At 38.1% G+C, this 13,853-nt stretch overlaps 1 protein-coding gene across 1 annotated transcript; it reads left to right on the top strand.

Moving 5' to 3' along the window:
- The first annotated feature begins 6,509 nt into the window (after positions 1-6,509).
- LOC134582480 (homeobox protein six1) lies at positions 6,510-10,731 on the top strand. Its single transcript, XM_063439117.1, has 2 exons — positions 6,510-7,296; positions 8,556-10,731. The coding sequence occupies exons 1-2, from the start codon at positions 6,737-6,739 to the stop codon at positions 8,848-8,850; spliced, it is 855 nt and encodes a 284-aa protein (XP_063295187.1). The 5' UTR covers positions 6,510-6,736; the 3' UTR covers positions 8,851-10,731.
- The last annotated feature ends 3,122 nt before the right edge of the window (positions 10,732-13,853 follow it).

Genomic DNA, 13,853 nt, shown 5'->3' with positions numbered 1-13,853 from the left:
TAACATCCTATACACTAACACTGCCATGGCACAATAGATAGGTTTCTTAGACATGTTCAGCATTGAACAGATTTAAATATAAATATCTATAAACATACATATGTAACGTGTGTTTTAGGTGTGATATGTAGTTGTGACATCCAACATACAGAAATTCGCACTAAGTTATGATAATAAATCTGTTAACAGCGTTCACTGCATTCAAAAAGTTTACAGACCCCTTTTCTGTTTGTTTTTTTATTTAATGTTGCAGCATAATGCTACAGTTATTTTTTTTTTAAATTCTCCACATCAGTCTTTTATACTCAATACCCCATAATGATGAATGACATTACTTATAGCTTATAAAATTATTTACCTGGAAAAATATTACACAAAAAAAGTCTTTGAATCTTGTCTAGTCTTCATTTATTATGGAAGCAAGGTTATTGCTTCCAACAAATGTATTTTGTTTGTTAATATCAGCGGATTGAAACTGTAGTCATCGAAAAGGCAAGACCCCAAGGACATGACATGTTCGTAAGGATGGATTCCTTTAAAACATGTAGTGACAAAATATACACTTTTCAGATTTCATTGATATAGTTAAGAAATATTTATTAGCATCAGACAGTACGAGCAAAACTCTCGTATTATATATATCTTGTATTTCTCGTATTATATACGCATAGAGAAAAAAATCCTGTGCCTTTTCCGTTCAGACAACAGTAAATTTAGTTAAATTGAGCCAGGATTATTCTCTAAACTCACAATTATAACAAATTCAAACCTGATTGGAAAATGTTAGTACAAACGAGCTGATATGGAAACATTTCTTCAACTCACCAATAGCCACAGCTTGATTATTTTATTTATTTATTTATTTTTTTAATAAAATGTTGTCTTTACAATTTTAATTTGTTAGAATTCTGAGTTTAGCGAATAAGCCTGTACGAAATTATTTTTGGATGGATTAATGGAAATGCCAAACATTTTGTGACTAGCTCTCCTTGTGTGGTTGGTTTTCATTACATAATCCGACTTAATTCCCTGTCTGAATTAAATTAGGTGAAAAACATGTTACGAAATATTTTTCTGTGATATTTAGATTTAAAGAAAAAGGTGATTATTGTTCGTGTTTGTTGCTAGGAGACTTTTCTCTGCATGTACCAGCTATTTAGTGTCATATCATGCAATCTTTGACTTTGTACTATTTTGTCAGCATTTTATTCCAAATCAGCCCGACATCTTGAAGTAATCAGAAGCTGAAAAGGATTCGCCCCCCTGGCATCTCAGGTTAAGTAAGGCGCTCTAGAAAAATATGGTAGGCCCATTATAGGTAACCTGAGCTGTATACATCAAGACTCCAATTGCCATTGCATTAGGATTGATTAGAGACCAGAAGTACCGTAATGACCTGGGGATAGGGGCAGCCTCGGACTGCTAATGGCAAACTCTCACTAGGCCTGAAAGTCTAATGTTACCAGAAGAATTTCTATTTGTGTCTGCCTATTTATCAGAACAAAACATAGATCTTGGATTAACATCATCTAGAACAATCCTGCACTGGGAAATCTAAACAGTCCTGTCCCGAAGATTCAATTAAAATTAAACATTGTTTTAGTTTACTTGTAAAAAATATATGTAGATAAATGTTGATGGGGATGCGACCGTTCTTTCTCTCGCCCCCCTCCCCTCCTCCTCTTCCCGTTGCTCTTCTCTATCCCAGCAGTCATTTCATTTTTAGGTTTTGTCTTTCATTGATAATAGTAAAACCTCCTGTATTACTTTTTCACTATTTACATATTGCAGGAAGAAGGTTGTGGGCACAGGCCTCTAATTTAACATTTTACAAAGATTGCAAAACTGCAGAATTAAAGCATTCTTCCCATGCTGCTCTGAGACAGGGTGTGACCACAGAAAATTGTTTGAGGGGTCTACGAGAGGGCAAGTCAGAGTCCATTTTTTTTTCCTAGAGTCAACAAAGTTATTTCTTTAAATGTGGCTTTTTTAACTGCAAAGCAGCAATTGCTATGGAGTCCTAAAAATATTTGGTACCCAAGAGGTCCCTGGATTGCCTTATCCCAGCCTTCTCAACACAGAGGTGGGGGGGGGGGGAATGTAAACCCCCCTTTAAAAAGCCTGTGGATGCCCCTTCGCTGTGAGTCACAGCACATCCACTCCATAGCGGGGCATTGAGTGAAGTTCACTTAATAATTAACTCCATCTTTCCAAACCAACTTAACTGTTTACTTAGTGTCACAGACTATTATCGTCAGTGGAGGAAGGCTGGCTGCAGCCTAATAAACGAAATTGTTCCTTCCTTGTTCACATGGCGACGTATTAACCAACTAATCATGTAAAGAGTTAATTTTCATGGAGACTCTGAATCAAAATATATTTGCGCACTTTTTTTTTTTTTTTTTTTTATGTAGATAGATGTAGACGGTTTGGCTGTATGTATGTTTATATATATATATATATATATGCTGAAATAGTAAGCGTATTAGTCCAGTGATACAGATGTAAATTAAAAAAAAGATTATCATATTATGTTGTAATAATAACAATAATAACGTTGTATAGGACTAACAGAATTTACAAACAACAAATATTTGGCAGATCCTCTACAGCACTGAGCTAACTATGTTGGCTCTATAATAAACACCAAATATTTGAAATTGTGTCATTTATTGTTAATTCCTCCCCCACCCCACCCCACCCCCCCCCCCCACCCCCTTTATAATATTGTAAAGCTCTGCAGAATAAGTTGGCGCTTCGTATAAATACCAATAATAATATAAAATAATGTGTCGAGAATCCATTTCTATGATGCTATAGATACCGTTTCTCTCTCGCCCTACATCTCCCAGGTTAACATAAAGCAAAAAGTACTTTTAGCCAGTTTTTGAAAACAAAAACATTTTCTTCTAAATAAATAAATAAATATATATTCATTGTGCGGAAAATGAAATCGTTGCTGTACAGCCTCTATATTCCTCTCTATTTTCTGTACATATTGTACTTATATGAAAACAAAAAAAAATATTTCTCAACCTGGGAACTGGATACTCCCTTAGTCTATACATTTTGTAATAAGTATTTTCTAGCATTTCATATTTTTTATATGTGCAGTTAATTAAACCCAAATTGTAAAATTCAGACTGAAATAGCTGATCCAGAAACATTCTCCAGACTAAAATGACTGATCCAGTAACATTCTCAACTCCGCTATAGTCACATCTGGTCTATTTTAGTCTCAACCTTCCAATTCTCATTGAATTCACTAAAATTCTGAGTTTAGTGAAGTTTGTGTCTGTGTTGTTCTAGCCTTCTCTTGCGCCTCTTAACTTCTGTTGCATCTCGGAGGCCTTAAGGCCATGAAGCATAAACAGGACAAAAGGGACAGTCATCCTGCTTCTCAGGACAATTTAAGGGGACTCTCATGGCCCTGTCTCAGTGTCCTCACCTCCTCAGCTTTGTTTATACAGGTGCTCACTCAGTAATTACTCCTGCCCATTAAACTGTCCCCTTTGGTTTATAGATTTTTTTTTTCCCGCCAAGATCTTCTAGACCCCAACAGATATATATTGAGGGCTTATGGGGTTATTTATAAAGAAAATACAAATGCTTATTGTTTTGGTAGGAGCACCGGCTATCTCAGAGGCACTGGTGGGTACAGCTCCCTTGTGAGAGGAGGAGGCCAGGGATGGGGTGTCACGTTGCAGATTCCCACTAAAGATAACGAAATGTGATCTAGTTTTGAGAACAGCAAGTGGTTGGAAAAAAAAAAAGAAAAAAACCTTTCAAACACAAAACTCATTTACTAATGGACTGGTTTTGTGTTACCCATCTCAGTGTACGGGAATGACCAGAGATGAATAATCTCTATATTCTGCACATCTAATTAGCCCAGGCCAGTCATCCTGTGTGCAGTGCTTAGGGGGGGATGTCATTGTGTGTGCACTAAGCCTGGCCAGCTCCCACATAGAACGTGTTATTGTTTGGGTACCCGAGGAGGACTTACCCCAAAATCATAACATTGACATAGAAACTAATAGCAGATGGTCACATATATTTAACAGGTACATGAGTTAAACTCTATAATGAGTAAAGAAAATTATAATTGTATATATACCTGTTTATTTCAAAAATGGATTATTACATTATTATATTTAATTTGACCATTTGGCCTTGTTTCTATACTTGGATATGTGTGTGTACCATTTTTATTTAGGTCATTGTTTTGCTTCTTAAACCAATAATTAAGCAAAACAATATATTCATATATAGGTGAACCAATTAGATTTGTTGTTGTAACAGAATAGTTGTGTTCAAATAGGAATCAAACACACATTGTGTTAGTGAGTCTATCTGTTTTCACTGACACAAAGTTCAATAATAAAGACTGGGTTTGCATTTTTCCTAGCTTGCTTGGTTTATGCAGAAATGAGCATCTGCAATGCCTATCATTCTAATCCAGTCATGCTGGCCGAAGGCTATAGGAGTTATGATCCCAGCCAGCTGTAAATCTAAGCCCTGTCACCCCACGAGGGTCTGGCTGCAGTGTAAATGTCACTCTATACATATTATAATATTATATAGGGATTGCCATGGACACAGTGCAGACAGCAGTCTCCCTTTAGGTAACAGGATCCCCCACTCCTCTGTTTTATAGGATTAACAGCAAAGAATCCCTATTTTTGGGAGGCTGGGGCTCTGTGGGCTCCCTGTGCACCCTTGCCCCAGCGTTTAGGGTATGCTCTGAATTGGGAGCAGGCTAGAAGACTCGGTCCCCCAGCTGCCTTGTCAATAAAGATCTGCTGGGACAGGACACATTCCTCCTGACAGGGACACTGCAAGTCTTCATCTCCAGCTACAGCTCCCAAAATAAAACCATACTGACACAACACGTGTGCACTCACAATCCTATCACTTCTATAGAGAGAGAGGTGTGTGTGTGTGTGTGTCTGTGTGTGTTCTATAGAATTCTTCTCTAAACAAAATTAAATGTATCCAAATATATATATATATGTGTGTGTGTAAGACGTACATACAATATTTATTTATTTATTTATAAAATATTTCACCAGGATGGATACATTGAGATTCTCTGGTTTTCAAGTACGTCCTGGGACTCACTCTCCCTTTCTATATTGTATGTACGTCTTACACATATACATATATTTAGATACATTGAGTTTTGTTTAGAGAAGAATTCTATGGAACGTTCTGAAATTGGAGCAAAACATTCCATTAGTTGCCATGGTGACTGCGCCTCTTTAGTACGATGATACATGTCCTAGCATTTTATACAGAAATCATTCTGGGCCGTGTTTTGGGGCAATGGGATTCTCACAGCAGGTAATTGCAATGGAGATAGTGCCACGAATTGTAACTGTGTCCTACAACTGCTCCATATTTATTATAATTTATTGTATTTACTCCCTCTGGTGAAATAACTGGATGTAACAAAATAAGTAAACAATTGGCAATAATGTAAACACGTGTTTCTTATGATGTGTGTGTGTGTATATATATATATATATTATGTGTATTTATATCACATATCTTAGTGTGTGTGCTTTTCTCTCCCCCAGGTAAGTGACAATGCATTTAATTACCTTAATTTAAAGTGAATGTGAAATATAATTAACCAATGAGCAGTACCAGGCACAAAGCATATAATTTGCCCCAGTCCTGTACTAAGTGCTATGTGAAGTACAAAGCAATATAATGTTCAGGCATTCTGTCACCTCTCGGCTGCTTATCACACAGCATTGTTCTGATCTCTTAGCCTACCCTGCTACCAACAATACCTTATCTTTGTTAGCAGAGGCTAATTGTTTAGGAGATTTTTTGTTTTTTTGTTTTTTTTAATAATTGCTTTCAAACAAGGTGTGTAAATGAGGATTAGCATAATTAGAGAGTCATTTCTTTGTACATATTCACTAAATACCATTTCCCCATACACCAAAAGCAAACGATTCCCTTTAAAATTATTTTACAGACTTCACAAAATTAAAAAAATTAAAATACATGCATTCTTTTTTTTTTTTTTTTTTTTAAATGCTTCTAGACAAAATAATGTATATATTTGTTTTAAATGTATTTCTTTTAGGGAATCACTACCTGTGTGTAATATATACATTATCTAGAACCTACACATCTGATAACATCCTATGGGAAAGATGCATTTTTTAAATGAATCATTTATCAGGTCTGCAGAACCTATTCATCAAGTTATGAATTATTCACTCCCAACATTAAGGTAATTAAATACCAGTTCACCTGAAATCCACAATGACATTTTTTGATTTTTTTTTTTTCCTCACAAAAGGTCTGCTGTAATAATTGATTTGTGCAGAGATGAGTCTTGGCCCCTTTAGGTGATACTTGAGAAGGGGCTCATGTTGCAGAGCCCTGACGTGTCTCCCCCCTGAGGGCAGTAGCTTCCCCCCCTCACCCCCCCACCTCCTTGCCCTCCCCACCCTCCAGTCTGTGCTCCATGCTCTGTCCTGTACACAGCCTGCCCCCATAGGCACAACCAATCAGTGCTCAGAGCAGACAGAAGCTTTAAGGAGACATGTACTAGAACGTTTAACAAACTTATTCGTGTTCCAAGCAGGACCTGCTGATTCTCATTTGGGGGATTTCTCTGCATACAGACCTGTGGATGTACCTTTTGTGAGTGGATTCTCCAGTGTATGTTTGCAGCTGTTTTCTCTGCTGTTCTGTGGCTTTGTCACACTGAGCCATGTCTATGCTGCCTTCTTTTGGCTTCACGCAGGAGCAAGTAGCTTGTGTGTGTGAGGTTCTGCAGCAAGGGGGGAATCTGGAGAGGCTGGGCAGATTCTTATGGTCCCTTCCAGCCTGTGACCACCTACACAAGAATGAAAGTGTCCTGAAGGCTAAGGCTGTGGTTGCCTTCCACAGGGGGAACTTCAGAGAGCTGTACAAGATTCTGGAAAGTCACCAATTCTCACCCCATAACCACCCCAAACTTCAGCAGCTGTGGCTCAAAGCCCATTATGTGGAGGCTGAAAAACTGAGGGGGAGACCTCTTGGGGCAGTTGGAAAATACAGGGTGAGACGAAAATTTCCCTTACCCAGGACAATCTGGGATGGTGAAGAAACCAGTTACTGTTTTAAGGAGAAGTCCAGAGGGGTGCTGAGAGAGTGGTATGCCCACAACCCCTATCCATCACCTAGGGAGAAGAGGGAGCTGGCTGAGGCCACTGGACTTACCACCACACAGGTCAGCAACTGGTTCAAGAACCGGAGGCAAAGGGACAGGGCAGCAGAGGCCAAAGAAAGGTATGATGGAGCTCAGTACTGTACTATTAATGAGTACTAACTGTGAGAATGTATATATAAAGTAAATGTGGGCCAACGTTCTGAAATGTAGCAATCAGTGGAATGTTCTGCAGATTGCCCCCACTTAAAGAACTTTGCCCTAGAATTGCACTTCACACAGACCCCCTCCTTTGTGTGGCCAGGATATCGCTGCACAGTCTGTACGTCGAAACGTTAAATCCCTGCAATTTGTGCTAGAGAGAATCCCTTACTCCAGTACCAGACAAAGAGATCTAAACTATTTCAATTTTCTGTTATAAATCCACGTGGTCTGGGACCCTGCTAGCAGATCTATGTATCTCCAGAATAAAGCCAAAAAGTTAAAACACAAAATATCTAATAGACTGATTGCTTGGTAAACTGTCTGACCACAGCCTGCGCCCCCCCTCTCCTGTCACCATGTACCCCCTGCCCAACTCCACTAACACACAGTGAACTGGCCGGCTGGGAGAAGGACAAGGAGGGGGGAAATTGGGTATTTTTTCCCTGTGGCAATAAAATAAACAAATAAAGAGGGGACAGTAGAAGTGGTGTTTTCTTAGCTCACCACATGTTCTGCTGTGTGCTGGCTGTCAGTGTTAGTCTGCAAATACATTGTGTGCAGGAGTATGTGTTACATTCACACGATGTGTGTACACAGGAAAATTATTATTAGACAGAATTTATTAAATATACAAATATTCTACAATTATCCTCTGTGACAGCTCGACACGTTTCACGGTAAAGTTAATTGGTCGTTAAGTGTGTTTACATGTAATTGCTTAATTAATTACAGTATTTTGTACACCACTCAATTTACTGCCAAAGAACACACAAAAAATGGACAGCTAAACCAATTAATCAACTAACCAACTAACACATTTTTATATAATATTTTTTTTAAATAAGGCTGACAATTAAATACAGTTTTTGCTTTCTCCCCAAAATGTTTTTTTTTTTAAATTTTCTTTTAATTCACTCTGTGCAATATTAATTAGCTATACAATTATAAACACATAAATTATAATCTACTGTTGATAATATTTGGTATTTTTATAATTAACTGATTTATCAGAAATTGGTATGTAAATTATATCACTTACTGCTTAATCCATCTTTTGGTTTTATTCAATACAAGTTTAACGTGCTTCACTGAATTTTATGAATTTATATATATATATATATATATATATACCTGTACATATTTTGTATTTATTTTTTTATTATTTTTTTGTTCCTAGGGAAAACACTGAAAATAATAGCACATCCAACAACAAACAAAATCAACTCTCTCCATTGGACGGTGGGAAATCCCTGATGTCCAGTTCAGATGAAGAATTTTCACCTCCTCAAAGTCCAGATCACAGCTCAGTCCTTCTACTACAGGGGAGCCTGGGCCACCCTGGAGGGTCTACGTATTCTTTAAACGCTCTAAATGCTACCCAGGGCAGTCACAGCCTGCAAGCACATCAACATCAACTACAGGACTCCTTACTTGGACCTCTTACCTCCAGCCTAGTGGATCTTGGATCCTAATTGGGATCTGTACCATCAGACAGAGACACTGAGCTGAGCCCCAGAGAATCCAGACTCTTTGTACATAGCAAGACATTTAATGCTCTGAAAACTCAGCTCATTCACACGGTACTTAATACGAGAACAGTGACTATATTAATATTATTATTATTTTTATTTTATTTTTATTTCTTTCCATAATTTTTCTTTTTTTTTCAAATATTCGTCCAAACCCGTCAAATGCTCTTATGATCTCTTAGAACAATCCTGCAAGTAAGCCAAGTACTGCGCAGGACAGAGGCACTAGTACACCCCCCTACCCCTCTCACCCCTTCTTTTAAAAAATAAATAAAAATAAATAACATGCATTTTGATCAACTTTCCATGCAAAATATAGGATATTCTAAACTGAAAGACATTATTGTGTTTTATTTATGGAAGAATTTATTTTCCTGTTCTTTAAAGAAAAGTGGTAAAAAAAATAATAATTAAAAAAAATATATCAAGGAGGATAAAACTGTGAGGACTTCTATACAATTTCAAAAAATTGGACGGGGCTAAGTTTACATTATTTTTTTCATATTTAGTGTATAAAAACATAGAAAAAATAGTTTATAATAAAAATGCAGTATTAGAAAATCAACAGATATTAGGAATGAGTCTACTCTTGGCGCTAGAAACAACAACAAACAAAAAATAAAATAAACAACACGTTTATTTTAAAATATTGTCCAAAAATAAATAGATATTATAAATATTTACATAAATAGGGATCCTGTGCTGGAAGTTGGAGGTAAAGGAGATTCTGCACTCAGACAGGAGGGTAGTGGGTGCTTAGTGGACACAGATATAAAAAGAATGCAAGTCAAATTAATTGTAGCCAATTATGAACAGGGGAAGATGGTAAAAATAATTAATGGGTCTTCCCTGTAGTTAAAATTTAATAGTAATTCAATTGAGATGTTTAGCTACAAAGCCATGTTATTATTAATATTCCCATCATTTATATAGCGCTAACATATGCCACAGCGTTTTGCCATTATAACATGGGGATATTATAACAACCAGTAATTAACAGACAGAATATAACAGACACAAGAGGTGAAAGTAACTGTATGTATCATTTAATAAGCTCGGATTGGAAATATATTTATAAAAAATGTTCCTTCTCACTGTAGAAAGCGGTGACTTTAGCTTTCACAGTCTTGGTTGGAATAGCGGGGGGAAATGCGCTAATGTTTGTTTTGCTACAGGTTTCTGCGCTGTAGTTATGATCTGGGAAAGTTTCTGCGCAGAATTTGCGCACAGTGAAGATTATTGCGCAAAAGTTGCGCGCAGAGAGTATTCTTGCGCAGGATTTGCACACAGTGAAGATTCTTGCGCAGAAGTTACGCTCAGCGCAGATTGCTGCGCTAAAGATACTTGCGCTAAGGAGGTTTGCGTCACCTTAGAATATGTAGAGAAGCGTCAAATCAGGCGATTACTGGGCATCCCTCACCCATCAATAAAAATAACACAACTTTCATTTTCTTGTCGATAGCAATTGGAAACCATTAAGGACAGCAGCCAGAAAGCGCTAGACATTTATTTTAACTTGTCATTACTAACTCTGAGTCCTTCAATCATTTCATAGTTAACCCTTTGAGTACCAGAGGAAACCCACAACTTTCTAATCTGAAAAAAAGAAAAATATAGAATTCCAGCCTGCAGTCTTTTTAAAAAAAAATAAAATTAAAAATGGTGAATAGTCTGCCACTCATTTAAGTGATCGAGTTCTTTTTCATAGGGTACTATTATTTATTAATTTTAGCTTGTTTTCTATGGTAATGAGGGGGGTGATTATTTTTTTCTGTGTAACAGCAGTAATCTGTGGTATTTATTAAATGGACAGTAATATTAAAACATTGTTTGCTGGCATTGTTTGTTCTGTGATATATAGGAAATAGGATATGTTAGAGATTCATTACTGCTTCTGTGCTGTCTGTACCCCATTACCCTCTGTCTGCACCCCATAACCCTCTGTCTGCACCCCATTACCATCTGTCTGCACCCCTTACTCCCTGTCTGCACCCCATTACCCTCTGTCTGCACCTTTTACTCCCTGTCTGCACCCCATTACCCTCTGTCTGCACCCCATTACCCTCTGTCTGCACCCCGTTACTCTCTGTCTGCACCACTTACTCCCTGCACCCCATAACCCTCTGCCTGCACCCCATTACCCTCAATATGCACCCTTCTGTTTAAACCCCATTACCCTCTGTCTGAACCCATTACCCTATCTCTGCACCCCAGTATCCTCTGTCTGCACACATTATCCTCTCTCTTCACCCCATTACTCTCTGTCTGAAACACTTATTACCCTCTGTCAGAACCACTTATTCTGTCTGGACCCCTTATCCTCTGTTTGAAGCCCTTATCCTTTCTCTGTACCCCAATACTCTCTGTCTGCATCCCTTATCCTTTGTCTGCACCCTGTACCCACTGTTTACACTCCATTACTCTGTGCCTGCACCCCATTATCTCCTGTGTACACTCCTTACCATCTGTCTGCACCTCTTACTCCCTCCCTGAACCTCACACCCCCTGTCTGACCACTTAACCGCCTTTGTGAGCCCCTTTCTCCCGTGTGAATCACTTACCAACCGTCTGTACCCCTTACCCACTGTCTGTATCCCCTACCCCCTGTGTGAACCCCTTACCCACTGTCTGCGGCTGTCTTACAATTCCTGCCTTCCTTCACCCGATCGCCCTCCCCTCTGCACCTCTCACCCCATTATCCCCATATCCCCTCTGTTCCTTATACTACCTCCCCCCCCCCCCCCCATGTCTCCTTCCTCCTCACTCCTCTCTCCTCTCTCAGGCCCTGCTTCAGACATAGCCACTCTCTTCTCTTCTCTCCTGTCTGTCTCACTCACTGACTCTCTCTTTCTCTCATATTTTTCTTTGTCTCCCCGCTCTCTCTCATGTTTCATCTCATGTCTCGTCCATTTAAATCTCTCTCATGTCCCAGACCTTTCTTCCATTTCATTCTCATTCTCTCTCTCTCTCTCTCTCTCTCTCTCTCTCTCTCTCTCTCTCTCGCTCTCTGTGTCTGTCTCTCTCTCCTCTCTTTCCTTGTCACTATTCCCTCTTTTACCTTTGAGTCTCTTTGCAGAGTTTCTATTCCGTATTGAACCTAATGTCTAATCCACTTTCCACACTTTCTCTCCTGATTCTATTTTCCTATAACTGTCTCACTGACTGATAAAACCAGTTCCATCTTTGTATTTAATTTGTATCCACGTCTCATTGGAATCACTGTATCCCCTGGGCTATTCGATCTCCCATCTCTCTTTCTATTCCCACCACAAAAAAAGCTAAACTCCCCCTCGGTAGAATAGCTGATGGGACCCCAAAAAAAAAAAATCAGGGTCCCAGTCTTCTAGTAAGAAAATAAAATGCCCATTTAACCCACTGCATTCTAATACATTCTACTGTGCCAGGAGCAATGGGATATTTTAGTGTGTTTATGTCAATAATACAAGGTGAGATTCTTTCTTACATTTTCCCACAGGGCTATACCTTTAAATATGTAAAAATGCAATCTTTGGCAACACACAACACAAATCACAACAAAATCAGCTAAATCGGGACAAAAAGCACACAAATATTCTCAAACAAAAATATGTGACAGATCTTAGTTATTTTCACTGCATTTTTGTCATTGTTAAAATGTCATTGGTTTAAAAGTCATGACAATAAGGAAACCAATCCATACTATTTGTATCCATCTTGTTTTATCAGTAAAATATAGACCTTCAGCACTGGGGATATGTATATCCTCCCAAACCCCACACAGTTATCTGAGAGACCCCCCATTCCATACACCTCCCTGCCCCCTGTTCTCTGCATTGTATCCCCTTTAAGCTATTCTCAGCTCTCCTGCATTAGGTCCTAATACAAGCTTCCCCTCTGAACATCAGTAAGATAAATCCGGCCAGCTAATGGTCCCTTTTGTTGGTGTTTTGGATCATTAAAGGAGTGTTTATTTAAGTCACAATAGTATTTACTCCCCTAGCTTGGGGACATGAAGGAATACCCTCTCTGCAGGAGGGACCCTCACCACAGGGGACACAGGCTTGCTCCACATTCTGGGCTTAAAACAAACACAGGACACAAAGTGACCAACTCTCAGGGCTGAGATCCCACACTGACTGACAGACAGGGTTCATATTCATTAGATGGCAACATAATTAGTAAAGTACACTCATTGCTACAGGGGACAGGATACAACCTAACATAGTCAACCTCACAAAGGGTTTCAAACATGTTATAGAAAAAATAAATAAATAAAATGATATATTTAAAATGATAATTTTCTGCATGATATTCAATTCATGTGAAAATTAGTAACAGTTTCAATGGAATATATTAATCTATTATTCTATCAGTTGTGATATTGCTGTCACATTTATAGATGTCATAGGATTCAATATTTGGTCCCTAGCAATGCATATTAAATACGGTGAGGGCTATTTAATCAAGTAAGAAAGGTGGATTGAAACTGGAATTAAAATTTAAGGTCAAACAGGCTGATGTGGAGTGATTCTCAGTTCGGTTACTCTGGTCTGAACATTGAAATTCGCTTCCAATTCGCTTACAATTCTCCATTTTAATAAATCTATCCGTGTATATAATCATTGTAACAAGTCAGTGACAGAGACTGGTATACTGGGATTTGCTGGACACTGACCCACTGAGAGAAACATTATAATAAATACAATTAAACACTGCTTTTAGAAGGCTTTATCTGAGCTTATTCTTTGAGCAGCGACTTGGAGCGAGTTATAACCGACTGTATTTTCATGTAAGAGCATTGGAAACATTTCTATTTAGCTAATATTTCAAATCAGTTCTCAGCTGGATACAAGTAAATATTTAGTGACTAAACAGTTTTATTGTAAATAAACAAACCCCTTACAAAATGATGCATACAGATTGGCTATTTGATACATTATTACTCTATATTCTATATAAAATATCCT

This window comes from Pelobates fuscus, chromosome 13 (assembly GCF_036172605.1).
Source record: "Pelobates fuscus isolate aPelFus1 chromosome 13, aPelFus1.pri, whole genome shotgun sequence".
Lineage (NCBI taxonomy): Eukaryota > Metazoa > Chordata > Amphibia > Anura > Pelobatidae > Pelobates > Pelobates fuscus.
This window is presented reverse-complemented; position numbering and strand designations above follow the sequence as displayed.